This window comes from Eptatretus burgeri, chromosome 15, assembly GCF_056783735.1.
Source record: "Eptatretus burgeri isolate ZD-2024b chromosome 15, Ebu_testis_v1, whole genome shotgun sequence".
NCBI classification, from domain to species: domain Eukaryota; kingdom Metazoa; phylum Chordata; class Myxini; order Myxiniformes; family Myxinidae; genus Eptatretus; species Eptatretus burgeri.
The window spans coordinates 39,325,364-39,342,970 of NC_140975.1; the positions used below are offsets into that span (position 1 = coordinate 39,325,364).

Here is a 17,607-nt window from a genome sequence, read left to right on the forward strand (position 1 = left end):
GCAAGTGGTGATGTGAAACAACGGAATCCAGGAAAAAGTGGTTATTGAAAAAAAAAAACTCCATCACGGTGTCTTCACATCACATTGGGATCTTCATTATGGAAGTGGATGCATAGATAATTTATTGGAAAGTGAAGTACAATTTTTTATTTATTAAATTTTTTCCAACAATTATTACATGCCTTTCATAGATACAACACAATTATTTTATATTACACAGTGCAGCACTGCATATTTATTTGATTTGTTTGTTTGTATATACAGTACAAGTGCTCCAGATAAAAGAGGTTGGCAACTTTTTTTATATACGGACGAGTAACCGGTCCTCAACTTCAGGAATGATAAATAATTTGGTTAAATAAAATGTCTAAAAATAACCCAGGAAAGGAGCACATAAAACAACTGTTGCAGAGAAAAATGAAGAACAGGATGTCCCAATCAGAATATAAATATTGCTTGTAACTATAACAATTGACAAGCTTATTTACCTTTATGTAGCCTTACTGTGAACACATTCTGTTGAGAGATAATCAAACTCTCAGAGGGAGAAGAGGGTTTGAAGATAGGATACAATAAATAAGAAGTTTAGTTCAGGCCTAGTGGAGATGAAAGAGGCACCCTCACCTAGATCGTATATGGGACGCAAAATGTGAGAGCGTGACATCAGCAGGCACACTCATTGGCTGACCAGCTTGAGTACACCGTCAATTGGTCGGATCAAACCAGTACTGGGTGGTTGTGAATCAGTACTCGGCCTGAGCACCATTGGTTGCGAGGTTGTTGAGGAGAAAGGAAAGGCGTTGTTAATCAAATACGTAAATGAGAAATAAAGTACATTTACCAGTGAAAAATACCGAAACTGCAGTTTACAGTACATACAGTATATTCTAAACGTGCAATGAGGATATATGTAATCAGCTGATTAACCATTTAACCGGCCCGAAGAGTCCACTTTCGCGACAACACAGGGTGTCCCCAAAAGGGCCGGACAACTTTGGTTGTTAATATATTGAGAACCACAAATGATACAACAACACTGTTTGGTTTATATGAAACAGAAACTCTTATCGTTTTGTGTACATGATTAATGCATTTCAATGTGAGCTCCATTTGTTGTGCACGTGACATCAAGGTGGTACATTAGTTCTTGCCATGTTTGGCTCAGCATGTTTGCATCCACCAGTGTGGCTGTGATCCCAAAACGAAGATCCTGCAGGTTTGCCACCTTGGTGTTACAGAAAACATTTTTGACAACCCCCCACAGAAAAAAATATCAAGGGAGGTTATGTCTGGTGATCATAGGGTCCAGGTGGTTGGTCCGTCTCAGCCAATCCAGCAACCTGGGAATTTTTCATTCCAAACGGCTCAAATGGCAAAGGCTCAATGAGGGGGAGCGCCATCCTGTTGAAAAATGACATCGGGTTGCAGGTCTTTAATCTGTGGGAAGGTGAGTCCTTCCAACATGTTCTTGTAAATTGTTGAGGTTACTGTATCCTCCACAAGGAAAAATGGACCCACCAAGCGATCAGGGAGAAGGCCACAACACACATTGACCTTTGGAATGTCGTGTGTGTTCAATGACCACGTGGGGGTTTTCAAAGCCCCATATCCTCACATTGTGTTGGTTGACCTTCCCCGATACATGAAAGCAAGCTTTGTTTGTGAACATGACCTTTTTTAGGTTATCTTCGTCATCCTCTACGCAATTGAGCATTTCCAAGGCAAACATCTTGCTTTTGGGTCCATCATTTGGTTTGAGTTCCTGCAGAATCTGCACCTTCTAGGCATAAAGTTTCAGTCTTTTATGAAAAATTCTGTGTACAGTGGTGGGTGGTAGTCCCAATTCTCTGATTGCGTATCAAATTGATTTTCTGGGACTTTGTTGAAATGATTCACGCACTCGTTCAACATCTGTTGGACTTGAGCTTTGTCGAACGGTACTTTTAGGTTTCTGACAACTTCCAGTCTCCTTAAACCTCTTGTACCACTCTCTGATATTAGTCCACGATGGCGGATTCCTTCCATACCTTGTATGGAAAGTACATTGAACTTACGTGTCGGATCTCATCTCGATGAACCATTCGACGCACTGAACTTTCTCCTGTGGTATCGCCATTTTCTTTTACATTGAACCATCAAACCTGAAAATAAAGAAAACTTTATGAGTTTCTGCATCATATAAACCAAAGGGTATCATTGTTTCATTTATGGTACGAAATATATTAACAACCAAAGTTGTCCAAGTCTTTATGGAACACCCTGTATATACAAGAGGTCAATGATTGTTAAAACAAGGTGAAATGTGTTTTATTATAACAGGATTGTTTTAAAACAAGCCGTTTCGTGTAATGAAATTCAATAAAGCAAGTATTACTTATAAATGGATTCTTTCTGGATCTGAGGGATTTTTCACTGCACTAATCCTTTCTACCTTTCTTCCTAGATTGCATTCTTGCAAAAACAATTTGACAGACATTGCATGAAAATATCCAAAGTGGCAGAATGGTAAGTGTTTACTTTACATGTGTGTATACACATACAGTATATATTTATGTATTTGTGGGGCATGCTTGCTGATAATGCAGTGCATCCTACATAAAAACATAATAAATGTAAGCTTTATTTATTTATTTGACAAAGTTGATTGTGAATAAGCATGTTAAGGTAGCATCTTTCTTTTTGGTGTGTTGAATGAATTTAGATTGGTACCAATTCTGTTATAGGCTGCTCAAGAGACAGCAATTCTATGTCGGATCAGAGATCAATTTCTGACCCGACAAAAAGGCAGTACAGTATACGTCATGATTCTTTACGGGCTTCCTACCACTGTACACCATCCGTAAATGACAAAAACCCACAGTCACTTCTTTAATCATACCGCCATAAAACTGGGAAGCACCAGCTACCTTGGAAAATGATCTTGCCCATGCAAGATTACATAATGTGCCATTGTCTTTGATCATGTGATCCTCCGTGAGCAAGAGTGATGCTCCATTGGCTGACTTTCGTTTCTGGACATTTTTGGACAAATTTGTGATTTCTCCTGGAATCTTGGCTTTGAGTTCCATCGGTATCCAAAATTTCAACTTTATCGTTCATCTAGAAAGTATTGAGGATTTATGGGAGTGAGCCACTGGTTTGAATGATGTACTGTAACGAATCTGGAAGCCATTTGCACACAGACAGACAGACAGCAGCCCCCACAGTTCAGTTATTTTGACAAGTATGTGTTTATAGTCAGGGTCCCGTCCTTCTGTCTAATGGGAATTTTGTGTGTGCGCTACGAGTTACTTTTATAATCAGGTTTTTTATATCTTTAAATCTTCATCCTTCGTTTTCGCACCATCGCCATCCATCGCCCATGTGCAGCATGTCACGTCCAGGGGTGAGGTTCCCTCCGCCCACCGTGAGCTCGTCCAATCAATGGCGGCCACGAGTCACCCGACAACCCCTCGTCCAATCTGGAGGCGAGTACCTCAGAACGTTTTCCCTCGACCCGCGGGGGAGGGGAAGGATAAGGCGAGGTGGCAAGCCGTCCTCGATAAAGGGTCACCCCGTCGTAAAGAAAGAGGAGAGGGTTGGTTGTGGTTGGAGCCGTCTGCAGTCTTGGTGGCGATTGGCTTCATCTGCAGTCTTGGTGGCGATTGGCTTCGTCTGCAGTCTTGGTGGTGATTGGCTTTGTCTGCAGTCTTGGTGGTGATTGGCTTTGTCTGCAGTCTTGGTGGCGATTGGCTTTGTCTGCATTCTTGGTGGCGATTGGCTTCGTCTGTGGTCGTGGTGGCTTGGTCTCGGTCATCGTCTGCGGCCCTTTGCGGTGGCTTCTCGTGGTAGTGGTGGTCGAGCAGCCAGGGACATGGGCCGTGGACTTCGGGTCGTGGGTTCGAGTCCCACTGTGGTGATTTGGAGTCGGTGACCGCACGAGGCGGGAAGGTACGCCGGCCCGACTCTACCAGATAAAGACCGACGGGGTCCATTTTCTTTTGGGTGTGTGTGTGTGTGTGTGTGTGTGTGTCCGTGGGGCCCGTCTGTAAGTAGAATTGTAAAGTGGCTTGTACATTGTGAATTACATTTCTTATTCGTGATAACTCTGCTCTGTGTCTCCCTTCCCGATTATTGCCTATTGTAAAATAAACCCCCGTATTAAATGTTCCAGTTCGTCATCCGTGTTTTTCCTTCATTGACCCAGCACAGTGCGTATTGAGAATTAGTGAGGCCGTTTGGGCTGGTAAGTTGTCATTGGGTCCAACGGACTCTGGTAATTCCGCTCGGTTACACTGGACCGAGGTCGCTCGAGTGATCTGGTTTGACAGAGCCCGTCGAGGGTGTAGTTTCCCTGGTAGCTAGACTGTGTGGTTATTTAGGTATATTGGAGATCGAGACAATTTACCCTACGCCACACAGTCGAAATATTGGTGTCCACTGTCCGCTACGGGACCCGTGACCTTTGGAGTTGTCTGAGAGTCACGACCTAAATTCCGGGTGTTCGGTGGGAGACGACTCTACTGCTCCACCTAGTGGTCGTTTATCGCCGCCGAACCCCGGCCCACAAAAATACATTGTGTGTGTGTGTGTGTGTGTGTGTGTGTGTGTGTGTGTGTGTGTGTGTACATATATATATATATATATATATATATATATATATATATATATATATATATATATATATATATATATATATATATATATATATGTATATATATATATATATATATATACATATATATATATATACATATATATATATATATATATATATATATATATATATACATATATATATATAGTGTTACGGTTGAGGAAATTCGCAAACCACCATTCAGGTCCCGTAGGTGAGATATCTCTGTAAGTACATGTGTAGTTAGCCCCAAACCCGTTGTTTAGAGGGAATAAATGTGATTCATTCGGGCTGCGACCCTTTAAGATAGCCGTTTTTCTGTGCTATCTTTATTTTGAACCAACCACGTCTCAACCGCCATCACACAACAACCACCAACCGCAACGCCGCTTCACAACAACAACAACGCCAACAGCCACGACCTTTACCTTCACAACTCGCTCCCGCAAACATCGCATCACCGCCATTCCAAATGTCGCCATGGCCATGGACCACCACTTTAAACCCTCCACCACCTTCGCCTCTCCTTCTGCGGCCATTCCCGCACCGCTTGTGGGCACCGAGCGTCAGGCTGTCCTGGCCTCGTGCGGGACGCGTGCCGAGCCACGGGTGCAGGGTGCGGCCTTTCCGAGGAGAAGTCGGATCAGGAATGATACACGCCCACTTCTGATCCGTCCAATCAGCAAGCGCGGGGCGGTTTGGCCCCGCCTCCAGGTGCGTCGGAGTAGAATCGTTATATGCAAATTCGAGGATCAGGGGAGACTCACGCCCCTTTTTTCTCCGTCCAATGGGCGAGCGTGGCTCCACCCCCGAGCTCGTTCTGATCCAGAAATTTGCATATGGGTTCTCCTGCCGGACTAGAAAGCACCGAGCGCGGGGCGAATTTAGTCAGTTTTGGGTCGGAGGGAGTTGGAGGCAGTTTTGAGTTGGAGAGAAGGTTGGAGGCAGTGAGTTGGATTCAGGAAGGTCGAAGAGTCAAGGCGAGTTGGAGGCAGTCAAGTCGGGTCTGGAGGAGAGTTAGTCTGTCGGAGGTCGGAGTCTGTCGGGGTTCGTAGTCTGTCGGGGAGCTGCAGAGAGAGGAAGCCTGGAGCGCGGTCGAGGTGATTTGCTGCAGTCGGCTGAGGAGAATTGGGGAGGAGGTCGAATAGCTCGGGTCCGAGGCAAGGAAGACGGCGGTCGGCGACGAGGTCGCAGTGGAGTAGCTCGTCGCGGGACCCAAGCAAGCCAGCTATCCTCTTTCGCCAGAGCATCAACAATTCCCCCCTTTTTCCCCCCGCGCTGAGATAGTGCGAAAAGGGGGCCCCGTTCCCACCCCACTCCAAGCAGTGCCAACGAAACCCGCGAAGGAGTGCAGAGTCGGGGCGCCGCGACATTTGCGGCTCATCACAAGACACGGGTAGGATCCACCCGGTCTCGCGGCCCACAGGCCCCGTCTGCCCCCTTGTCTTTGAGGGTGGCCCTTTTCTTTTGCTTTTGAGTAAATGTGTTGTCGGCGCCGTCTGTAAAGTAAAACTGTGTAAGTGTTGCCGTGTGCTCGCGTAGTCGGTAGTAGATCTGCATTGTTGTGTTTCTTTTGTAACATCTGCTTTTGGTGCATAATTGTTGTAATTGTATATGTGTGCTTTCCGTGTGCCGCGGAATAAATGTGAATTATGTTGAACTGTTTTCCCTTTTCGCTTCGTCTTTTCTTTAATTGAATCTCCATCTTGCTTCACGTAAAGGGTTGGTAGTGGGCTTAATACGCCCGATAATTAATTGGAACCGTCGAGGTCGACGATAACACCGCTCGGTTATCCCGATAGTACGGAACGGGTCGCTTAAGTGGCCCATGTCCGGAGTCGACCTGCGGTGAGGTGCGATCGCCCGGTCTACCCTCCGTGTGGGTACTTAGGTAGGTCGAATTTGGCGAACAACCCTATCCCACACGGGGGGCCGATTGGCACGATCGTGGTGAGGCCGAAAGGCCCACCCGTGACTAGTTCCCGGCGTTAGTCCGAGAGGGTCACGACAGAATTGTCTGTCCGGTGGGCGACGTGCCGCGATTCGAGTTATGTGGCCGCTCGCACGCCGGCGAGCGTGAATTCGCAACAATATATATATATATATATATATATATATATATATATATATATATATATATATATATATATATATATATACATATACATACTGTAACGTGGAATGGATGGTGAGGGGTGAGGTGTGAGGGGTGGGGTGCTTCCATCACTAGAATGTGGTAAGAATAGTATAGACCATGTGTTTGAATAAGTTAGAATTACTCTTGTATTAGATGTCTGTCATAGGTAATTTGTATGGTAAAATGTGCACCAAGGAGGCGGTGATTTAACCAATAAAGCAAAATAGGGCAAGGTTGTGTGGTGTCTCATTGCGGGCCGTTTGCCCGGAGGACAATTAGCCACGGCGGAGTGAGCGAGCTATGGAGCTTCGCAAAGGGGCCACCCAGCAGGGTGGGATGGCCCGAAAGATGGTGCTGACCACAGCAGCGGGAGGTCAATGAGATGGACCCGCCATGCACAAGGGCGGTCCCGGAGATGATGAAGGCCATGTCCATGCATGTGCATGGCAGATCACAGATGTTTTGTCACTCCCCACGGAAGGGCCGTTTTTGGAGAGTGTTGGAGTCATCACTCCTCATTGCTATCTCCTCGTATCCTGGCCTTCTCATCACCATCGCTTCCAGAGCCGCACTTCGCCCTGTGCCACGCCAGTCCTGTACCACACCAACAGCGCTGTACAATCCCAGCCTAAGATCAGCTCGTGCCTAGCTCAAGTTCTCTGATCTCCCCATTGTCTGTTTGAAGCCAGTATTTTGGTGGCCTTAGCAGGGTATGGTTTTATTTATTTTATACAATAGGTTTGCATCTTTCCTTCCCTATTTGTCTGTCTGCTTGCGCTAGAGCTTTCCAGGGTTTTTTGTCTTGTCCATCCCCGTGTCGGGATCATTTTGTAAATAAACTTCATAAAAAACAAAGGAAAACGTTTTTCCACCTCCCTGCCTTCCACGTGTGATCAACGGTCAAATTTGGTTAATCTATTGGGTGATTGTAAATCCCAATTACCATCGACAAGAATTGGATGTCCAGTTAGCTCCCCCATCCTCTCCACCTATTTTGTCTGCCTCTTCTCCCCATCTTCCATCAATGTGAATCTTAAATCACCCCATTGTCTTTTTCACCACACCTCAACATGGAGGGCATACATGTGCTATGTAAAGCCTTGAACACTGGCTTTACAACATGGTGTGGACACTTGTGTTACTACTAGCTCTGAAAGCGCATGTGCGAGACCAAATGGCAGAGAGAGGGGGGGGGTGGCTGCTTATAAAGGGGGGCAGTGGCGATCGTGCCTCAGAGCAGACAGCCCAGGACCTTAGGAAAGCCAGTGCATGCACACGAGAGGCACAGCCCGAGGCACCTTGCCAGTGCCACACAGCCATGGACAGCCAGCTACAGAGACACAAGGATGACGCCAGACTGGGAGAAGGGATCCAAACCCGTGTCTGCATTTGCGCATCTCAAGACCTCACAGGAAAGATCATATGCATACACCAACACACACTGTCAGTTCTCCTGTACATGTGTGTTCCTGATTGAGTCTACTGTGATAAGTTAACACTAAGAATAGTACTGATCTCTTGCGATTCGGTTAACCTCACCATTCATTTTGTCCCTGCCTTTCTTTTAATAGCCATTTTGCTTCCTGTGCTTCAATCCCAATTATTTATAAAACCCTTTTTTTTCAAATCACAGCTGTCTATTTTGAGCCACTAGTCAAATCCCTCTCCCCCCTCCCCACCTCCAACACACCCGTGTTAACAGCAAAAGATCATGGTAAGCAGGGTTCCATTGATTCCCCCCACTCTTGTTCCACACTGCCCACAGATTCACTGTCATTATACACAAGTTATATACTGTTGCGGGCCGGCGGGGTCGGGTGAGAAGACCACCAGGTGGGGGAAGCTGTGTCGATTCCCACCAGACTCCCCGGAATTGTAGGCCGTCGCTCATGGATAATTCCGTGACGCGGCGGGTCGCTTAACCGACCATGGACGCCAATAACTCAACCGCGTGACCTAGGGTCCTCCCGCTTATGGAATTGGGTTACCTAATTAACCACACAGTTAAACCCCCGTGAACCATGCCCTCGGTTTGTCCGTGGACGCCTTGTCCGAGCCGGATCACTCTACCGGATCGGATCACCTTTCCGGATCGGATGCAGCTGAGCGACACTTCCAAGGACGTACCGGCTAGAAGGAACGGACCATTGGGAATAAGGAACCGGCAAAACCTGGATTCAAACCATGCTGGACCAATGAGAGAAAAGACAAAGGCGAGCTGGAAACATTTCTACAACAATGATTTATTTACAGCAAGCGAGGAAAAGAATGTGGCACAACAAAGGTGTATTGGGTATATAACGCAGGGAAAGAGGAGAGGGGTGTGTGGTGCGCGACAATTATACAAGCAACTTATTCAAGCAGACACAGTGCAGACTTGACACGAGATTATTCACAGTAACAACAATAAAAGATCTTCTACAGGCTTACTTATCAGACAGGCGCCAGCACATTCAGACACACACACACAGAAAGAGAAGAAACCCCAAATGTGAAGGATTCTTGCAGCCAAGGAGGGAGGGGGTGGAGGTTGTAGTTTTTGGTACCGAGGTGTTTTGGGGTGGGATGCTCCATGGTGCGGCACCCTAAAATAGCCGCGCTGTTCTGGCCACAGCCGCATGTGTGAAGATCGTGTTCTGAACAGGAGGAGCTTTAGCGGAGAAGGGAGGAGTCCAGAGGGCGAAGGTGGAGCAATAGGTGGAACCAGGCAGGAGGCGATTCGTTGAGATCGTGTGGGCGGAGACGAGATGCAGGAACACTAACTTCTTCTACAATTCTGAACACACTTCACTCCTTCAATTATTTTATTCCTCATTCCTTCCAAATTCCTTCTCTTCACGGAGGGTTTCTCCGTGCTTTATAGAGCCCAAGATTCGGGGAGGGCCATGCCGAATCTGACGTCATCATCCGAGTAGGGCATTCCGACTGGCTCTGACCCCTCACATGGTCCGCCTTCCTGGGCCGGGCTTCGGCCAGATGCCAGTACACTCTGCCCACCTGGGTGCTAAGCGTACGTGACTCACCGCCAATGTCTGGTTTCTCGCCCGGAAAACGAGACTCTGGGTAGACGGTGGTATGCTGTGGTAAGCGAGACTAGGGGAGCAAGTGAAGCAGAAGGCACCATGGATCGTCACGCTGTGGCAAGCGAGGTAGAAGGCACCGTGGATCGCCACGCTGTGGTAAGCGAGATGAGGGGTAAGCAAGGCAGATTTACATCAGGAGTGAAAAGAGGAAGAGTAGGAAGTGGAATGGAGGGGAAAAATGATTTGATAACCTCACTAATAGCCCATCGCAACGCACTCCCTGCTGTCCCGCAAGACAAAAGGTAGGGAACTTTCTACACGTACAATAATGGGATAACTAACTCGGGACAACTATCTGTTGTATGCATGCGGTTCCGAGAACCGCAACAATACACACACACACACACACACACACACACACACACACACACACACACACACACACACACACACACTCTACCCTGGTAATGTCAGAGATTCTGCCCACAACTGCCCCCATCATCATCCTTGCATGACCTTTTATTATTTCTCCCCATGGCCATGTCCCACACCCTTGAGCATCCTTCATTCATGGTCTGGCACCAGCCAATGATGTGGAACATCACCGTCACTGTATGTCATGCGAGCAGGGTGCCACCAGTGCTGTCCGAGTCAGTGGTGCACCACCTAGTAGGCTGCCAATGGCATAGCGCCCTCCGGGGCTCTTTATGGCCGATGCTGCGTCGGTTCACAGTACACACGGAATGCAGACACATCAAGTGCAATTCCTCTGCTTTCCTGACCTGGTCCTTGTCTGGTTATACAGAGAGGACTTGTATGAATTACACTTTCTAAACTATGCTCTACATCAAACTATACTGCCTCTCACAGCATACGTAAAAACAGGAGAGCTTCGCTTTAATGGGTCCCTGTTACAGAAATTGATCTAACCTATGTGAGCACACGGAACAAGCTAACTTGACATCCTAATTAGTATGTTCCTGCTTCCAACATATCAATGTTTTGAATTATATTATGTTATAACACACACACACACACACACACACACACACACACACACACACACACACGATATTCCACGTCTCACAAGTAAATCCTGGTTTTCGCTTTTGTCTTTTTAACTTACTGGCTGATGGGAGGCAATTGATGCCTCCTTATTTACATGCCAGGTAGAAATGACAAAACAACTTTATCAAACACACTTCAACCTTTCAATGAAAACATAAACTTCCATAAATTGTGTGTAATCACAGGTTTTGTTTTAAATGTTAAATTCAAAGAGAAATAATTGTTAAATTTTTGGCTATTGATCTATACCACCGTAGCCTCTTATTGTGTATGTTCTACCACCGTAGCCTCATAAGTCATTCGGAGCAGTATGCTGACTACGACCCGTTCCTCACGCCTCCAGAGCCCTCAAATCCCTGGCTCTCAGAAGACTCTGCCTTTTGGGATTTGGCAAGCAGGTATGGCAAGTAGTAACTGATTTAATCCCCCACTGTCACCTCTTTGGGGATGACCAGAAGTTAATTTATGTGTGTTCTCATCATATAATGCAGCACTTCTGGTTATAGCAAATATTGATAGGCAACCAAATATTTCGGTCACTGGAATACAAAATTGCAAAGCAGTTTCGAACATTAGCTCAACCAACCATGCCTTCAACAATTACCAAAGCATCTGAGCATCTTGAGCAGTTGTTGCCCACAATAAGGCAGGGGAAAAGAGAAAGGAAAGAATATAACACCTTATCCAATGCAGTGTTTAAGTTTATAATTCAATTGCAATAAAATAATGATTTTAAAGGTCATATGAATAAATTCAGGATCTTTTTAATGCCGTTGATGCAGTGTTACACAGCACCTTTCACGGACCAACATGTCCAAGTACTGCTAAACGGAAGGGTTTTGAAAGTGGTAAAAAGGTGATTTGGGTTTTACAGTGTTCAAGTATTTAATTCAATTCAAAAAAGTCTACCACACTATATGCAGTGTTTCATACACCACTTTGCTTAACACGTTACATTAGTTATTTGTGTCTGTTGTTTGTGTCCTTTATGACATCCTTAGAACAGTAGGTTTCCTGTTTGGTAATAATTTTCAATTTTATTTGACTGCCAGGCAGAGTAAAAAAGATTATCTCACTCCTCTCTGCTGCGCATGTGCGATCGGGACAAATTCAGAGCAAAGTACTACTAAACTACAGTGTTGTTTTCCGATTTGTGTTCAACATTTGTGTCTCCCAGTTTAAGGAGTGATGCGCCACTAGCACGGTCCAAGCTCACCTCCCCAACTGGCCAAGGGACTGACTCTTCTTTGGGAGATTTTCGTTTATGGACATTTACGAACAGTTTTATGATTTTTCTTTCTCGAATTGTGGTTTCAAGTTACGTCAGGATGTGAAATTTCAACTTTCTTGCCAACTTATGATGTACTAAACATTTATAGAAGTGAGTCAATGAGTGAGTGGTTAGAAAGAACTTTATTTATTTGATGGGGTTATGGACAGAAGTCTGTTCATTCCAAATGAATGAAACAGTATCTTTTTTAAAAGATATTAAATGTCATGAAAAAAAAGTAAGAAGATGGAGAGGAGAGCAACAGATGGATTGGATTACAAAGAGAAGGCACCCGCAGGTGGATGAAATGGAAAGATTAGTTTTAAATCGATTTCAGGCTCTTGTTGGAGCTTGTACATAAATCACCTGCAGCTTTTATGTTATAGTATATATTTATGTGGTATATTTATCAGTACTGTATACCTTGATATGAATCACAAGCCTGAAAGACACTATTAAGCAAATCAATCGACAAATCAACACAACATAATGGATTTGAACGTGGGATCACGCCATCATGTTCAAGGATTCACATTAGAATGAAAAACAGGCCAACCCTTAAAAAGGATGTGTTCAACAAAACATAATGGGTGTTTGAGAGAAAATAAATGTTCAACAAAACAAGTAGGAGGATAGGTTTCCCAGAACATAGAAGAGATCCCTGAATGCTAACCGCAACCAGGACTCATGGCAGAAGGTGTGGTGAGTCCTGCCAGCAAAGTTGTGTAAAGTATGGCTTCCTCCTGTGTGTACTTTCTGTTTGTGTGTGTGGTTTATTTCTGTCCTCATCTCTCTTTCTTTCTTTTTCTTTGTCTGTGGAGGGGTGAATCTTGCAAATCGTTTTTGTGAGGTTCACCTGGATGCGCCTTGGTGGGTTTGAGGGTCGAGGAGGAGCAGCCGAAACCCGAATCCCATCCAGGTTCCTCCTGATGACTCCATCTTTGTCTGTTTGGGTTCCTCCTGATCCTCCGGTGCTGTAGTTGGTCAATTATTTTATGGTTCATGTCTCTTATTTCCTTTCCTAGAATGTAATGTTGTTTTGGATCTAAAAAAGTCTTATGCTGCCCACCTTATGGTTATATACTGTAATAAGAAAAGGTAACGTTTTTTTGGACTCGCACTTCATCTGGATGTATGAGGTCATTGTACTATTCTCATGTTCACAACATTACATTTTATATATCCAGGCTTCCCTTTTAGGGGTTCCCATCTGAGCCTACAGCCATTTTCACACCAAAAATGCCGACATTGGTTTTCGCTACCGTTGACATCAAAATTGGTGGGAAAATGCCAGTATTTTTCTGGAAGCCGGTGTGATGTGAATGGGGCCTGATTCCAGGTGGAAATTCCATATACTGTATCAAGTTGTCCATTGCGTATGACTGTCTTTTTAATTCATGTAAAGGTACGATGTGTATGGTAGTCATTGTGCTACACGTCATGTATACACGATACACAAGCTCCTCCACAAGTTTTCTATCACTGTGTAAAAGAGGCATACGGTACGCCATTGCCTCTACAAATTTTCTTGTGTTCGCTTGTAAATATTAAATAGAAAATATAATTTGATGTGAACGCATCAATGGATATACTGTACCTCTGCCCACATTAGATGTCAACCCACTGTTACATTTGATATTAATGGTTACGAGAGACAACAGTAACAGAGGCTATTAATTCGAGTAATGCTCTGCAAAATTATTGGGGAAAGGCATGTGACCTTTGACCTTTGACCTCTCAAGCCCAAAATTTAATCGGTTCATCTGTGTATTACAGTCCATACTTTTGCCAAGTTTAGTTGAAATCCTTTCTGTGATTCACAAGTTATTGCAGTCAACATGATTTTCAAATAAATTGCACATGTCCTTTGCATTTTCATCTTTAGAACCCAATATGTAATCTGAGGGCCTACAATATGGTGGGGGTGCTGCAGTGAGTGGTGCCTGCAGTGCAAAAACAGTCCCAAACTGAGGGTTTCCTTGGGCCCCCACCTTAGACTACCCCCCCCCCCCACTGCAGAGTACCACAACAGCTCCCTTCGCTGTATCCTCATTGAAAGGGGTCACCCATTGGCCTTCCACAGCCTTCCATGGCTACAAAGGGTCCTCATGCCTGTTTGCTGACTAATCCTGACCCTCCTCCTAGCGGATTCCTACCCCAGTCACTTTTTGGACTGCTGGGGGCAAGGCACAGTTGGAGGGGGCGTGGGGGCACAGTCTTCACTCTCTTCAAGAACCTGATCCACTTGTGGACAGACACAACTTCCCGACCCATAAACCGTACACACAATACTCCCTCTTCAGCTGCTATTCACTTTACCTACACCACTTGCCATACACGCTACCATTTCCCTACATAACCATGGCCTCCATACACGCTAAACACCAAAAAAACAACAATCAAAATCACAATTGATGGTAATCTTTTATTCACACAAAACAACTTTTAACCCCTACCACTCATTTCATGTGCTGGCCCTCATGTTCATTCTTGCCCGTCACCACTACCAATTCCCCCAACTGATCGACATACCTCCAAAGCAAAGCATGGTGAGTTGTGACAATGAGAAAAGGTAAATTTAGTATCATCCAATTTGTCACTGGGGAGATTGGTCAATACCAGCAGCGCCCTTTAAAGCCATTCTTCCCTTTTTCATGATGCCAATTAAAACCCAGGGCCGTCTTCCCAAACTGATAGCCCATTAGTCAGTGGACTATTCGTGGAAGGTTATGCAGGCCTCTCTGGGACTTCCCCAATCATGATTTCAATATAGCGGCATAATTTTCCACAGAGCTCTGGTTGGTCATCCATTGGCGATACTCAAATCCTGGTCCTCGCAGTTTACCCGCATCCATCGACCAGCCTTGCAGCATGATGGGTCACCACATATGCTGGGCTGTCTTGGAGCCTTGCAGAGAAGCTATCTCCTGGACTGCGTGCCCAGGCGTCACCTTCTTAGATGCTCACTAGCTTTCATTGATGCCCCTACCAAGGCACGGCCTTGCATCACATCTCCTGAGTGGTCCTCACATCACACCATGACAGATGCCTGGAAAGGGACCACATCGGTCCCCTGGAGGTCTTCCCAACTGTAAGAGCAGGCATCCCTACTGGCCTCAGACTATTGCTTGGGCAGTGCCCCGATGAACTAGGCATGCACCACAATGCCACCACCAGTCTCCCTGTGGGGCATTGTCTGTATCACATGATGGTCTGTGGTCAGACCCCACATCCAAATCCTGCCAGTCCAGCTCTCTGGCTGCCTGGTGCATCCAAATTTCCCAGGGGGGCAATTTCTCCTGAGGCCGGGCACTCTATCACCCCTACTCTGCTTCTTGCAGCCCAGGGGCCAAGTCCTTCCTTGGCTGTCTCAATTCAAACTTCCTCGCCTCGGATATCCAAATGTGGCTGCAGGCAATGACCCCATGGGTCTTGGGCTTCCTTTCCCCTTCTTGCAGCTGTTGCTGGCCTTGGGCCTCCTGCTCTTCCTTTTTTCCATTGCATTGAATGCGCAGCTGCTTATGACTCTCCGCATCCACTTGGAAACAACAAAAACCGTTACCATTCAATTGGGGCTCTCGCTGACACCATGCCACAATGGCCTCTCCTTTTCCAATGGTGCTACTCTTCTTTTCTCACCCCTTTCCAGTAGACACCAGTGCACATCCCATGGACAGAATTTTGACCAAACATGCTTTACGTGCAAAAATTTATGAATTTACCTGGAGAAGTGGGGTTCACATTTCTACTCCGAACCAGATGTTGCATCGACGGACTGGCTACTGTTGAACTGCTGCACCAGGAATTAATTAAATCCCAAGGATAGGCCGAATCACACAAGGGACCCAAGCGGATTGGCCCCTCGCGTGCCCCGGTCAGAAATGCTAATTCTGCCAGGCTTTTAAAACAGAATGTTACCAATTATAACCTGCACCAGGGATTCACCCAAAACCATGCTCAAATAGTTTCTCATACTAGAGAGGTTTGCAAAGAGGTGATTGATGACTAGAGCACACCAAACGCATCAAGATGGTACCAGCTCTGCCAGGTGGGCAGCGGTTCAGAAGCGAGGTTCGACTAGGTTGTTTAAATGTGGGATCACCTCAGATGGCAGAGGTAATAACTGTTCTTGGAGCCTTTAAATACAAACATCGTTTTATCCTTCATCTGTGGTTAATACTCTTTGCAATGATTTCATGATGTTGATGGAAGTGCTGCCATTATAATTTTTTTTTAGGATTTAGTGCACATCTTTATTAACTCTGTCATTAAAAACCTTTGATGCAATTTACTATTTTATACTTTGTTACCTCCACCACCAAAGGTGAAGGAGGTTATGTTTTCACCCCTTTCTGTCTGTCTGTCTGTGTGCATGATGATATCTCAAAAATGTATTGGGCCCGATATGTTCTCGTGGATCAGACGTTACGTGGCAGAGGTAAGCGCTCGACTGAGTGCCTTTCTAGATTGTCTGTTTGTTTGTTTGTGTGCAGGATATCTCAAAAAGTTGTGGATGGATCCGGATGAAATTTTTTGTCAGGTGTGTGACAAGGACAAACTGATTCGATTTTGGTGAAGATCCGGATCCAGATCCGACCACTAGAATTTTTAAGTGATTCTTCACCATTGAGAGATTGGGTCAAAAACGATATTATATAGCACGATATCTCAAAAAGTTGGACCTGGATTCGGACGAAACTTGGTGGACAGGTTGGGTTTGTGGCAAGGACGAATTGTTTCGATTTTGGTGAAGATCCAAATCCAGATCTGGATACGATAATTATTTAATTTTAACGTGATTTTTCACCATTGAGAGATCGGGCCAAAACGATATAGTGCTATATATTTTTAAAAATATATTACATACATATATATATATATATATAAATATAAATATATACATATATATATACATATAATATATATATATATAAGCATGATATTTAAAAAATGTGATGGGCCCGATGTGTTCTCGTGGATCAGGCATTACATGGCGGAGGTATGCGCTCTACCGAGTGCCTTTCCAGTTTACTTTGTTTCTCCTCAGAAGCCTGCGTTTTCCCTGTAGGAAATACCGATGCCCTCAATCAATGGTGAAGCCAGAATGCATTTTCTTTGTATTTCATTCCGCACTGTGGGATTTTTTGAAAAATAAATTATGTGGTTTGTATGTCTCTGGGTGTTGGCAGAAAGGAACCTAGCCAGCAGCGAGTCCGACGCTGGGGCTTTTCTCTTGATGAGCTCCTCAGAGACCCAATGGGCCGGGAATGCTTCCTCAAGTTCCTGGAGTCGGAATTCAGCTGCGAGAATCTACAGTAGGGCAACTCACCGTCACTGTGCTATACAATGGATCCACTCCTTTGCTTGAAGCTGCTTTTCTGTCGGATAATAAAACAAAACGCTTTATGCTTTTGCGTCACTGTATATGTACAACTAGGCTGTAAATGTCGAGCTGTTAGATAAAAATGCACGTAAATGAAATGATAATGAAATT

General features: G+C 45.2%; 1 protein-coding gene across 15 annotated transcripts in view; it reads left to right on the forward strand.

The window, feature by feature from the left end:
* The window catches only part of LOC147011974 (regulator of G protein signaling 7-like), a 184,594-nt gene that overhangs the window by 126,893 nt on the left and 40,094 nt on the right, over positions 1-17,607 (forward strand). For all 15 annotated transcript variants that reach the window (XM_085857911.1, XM_085857907.1, XM_085857921.1 and 12 more), the window contains 3 exons: positions 2,444-2,505; positions 11,131-11,241; positions 17,303-17,428. In XM_085857911.1, coding sequence (XP_085714037.1) covers positions 2,444-2,505; positions 11,131-11,241; positions 17,303-17,428 — 299 coding nt within the window. The remainder of the gene's footprint in view (positions 1-2,443; positions 2,506-11,130; positions 11,242-17,302; positions 17,429-17,607) is intronic.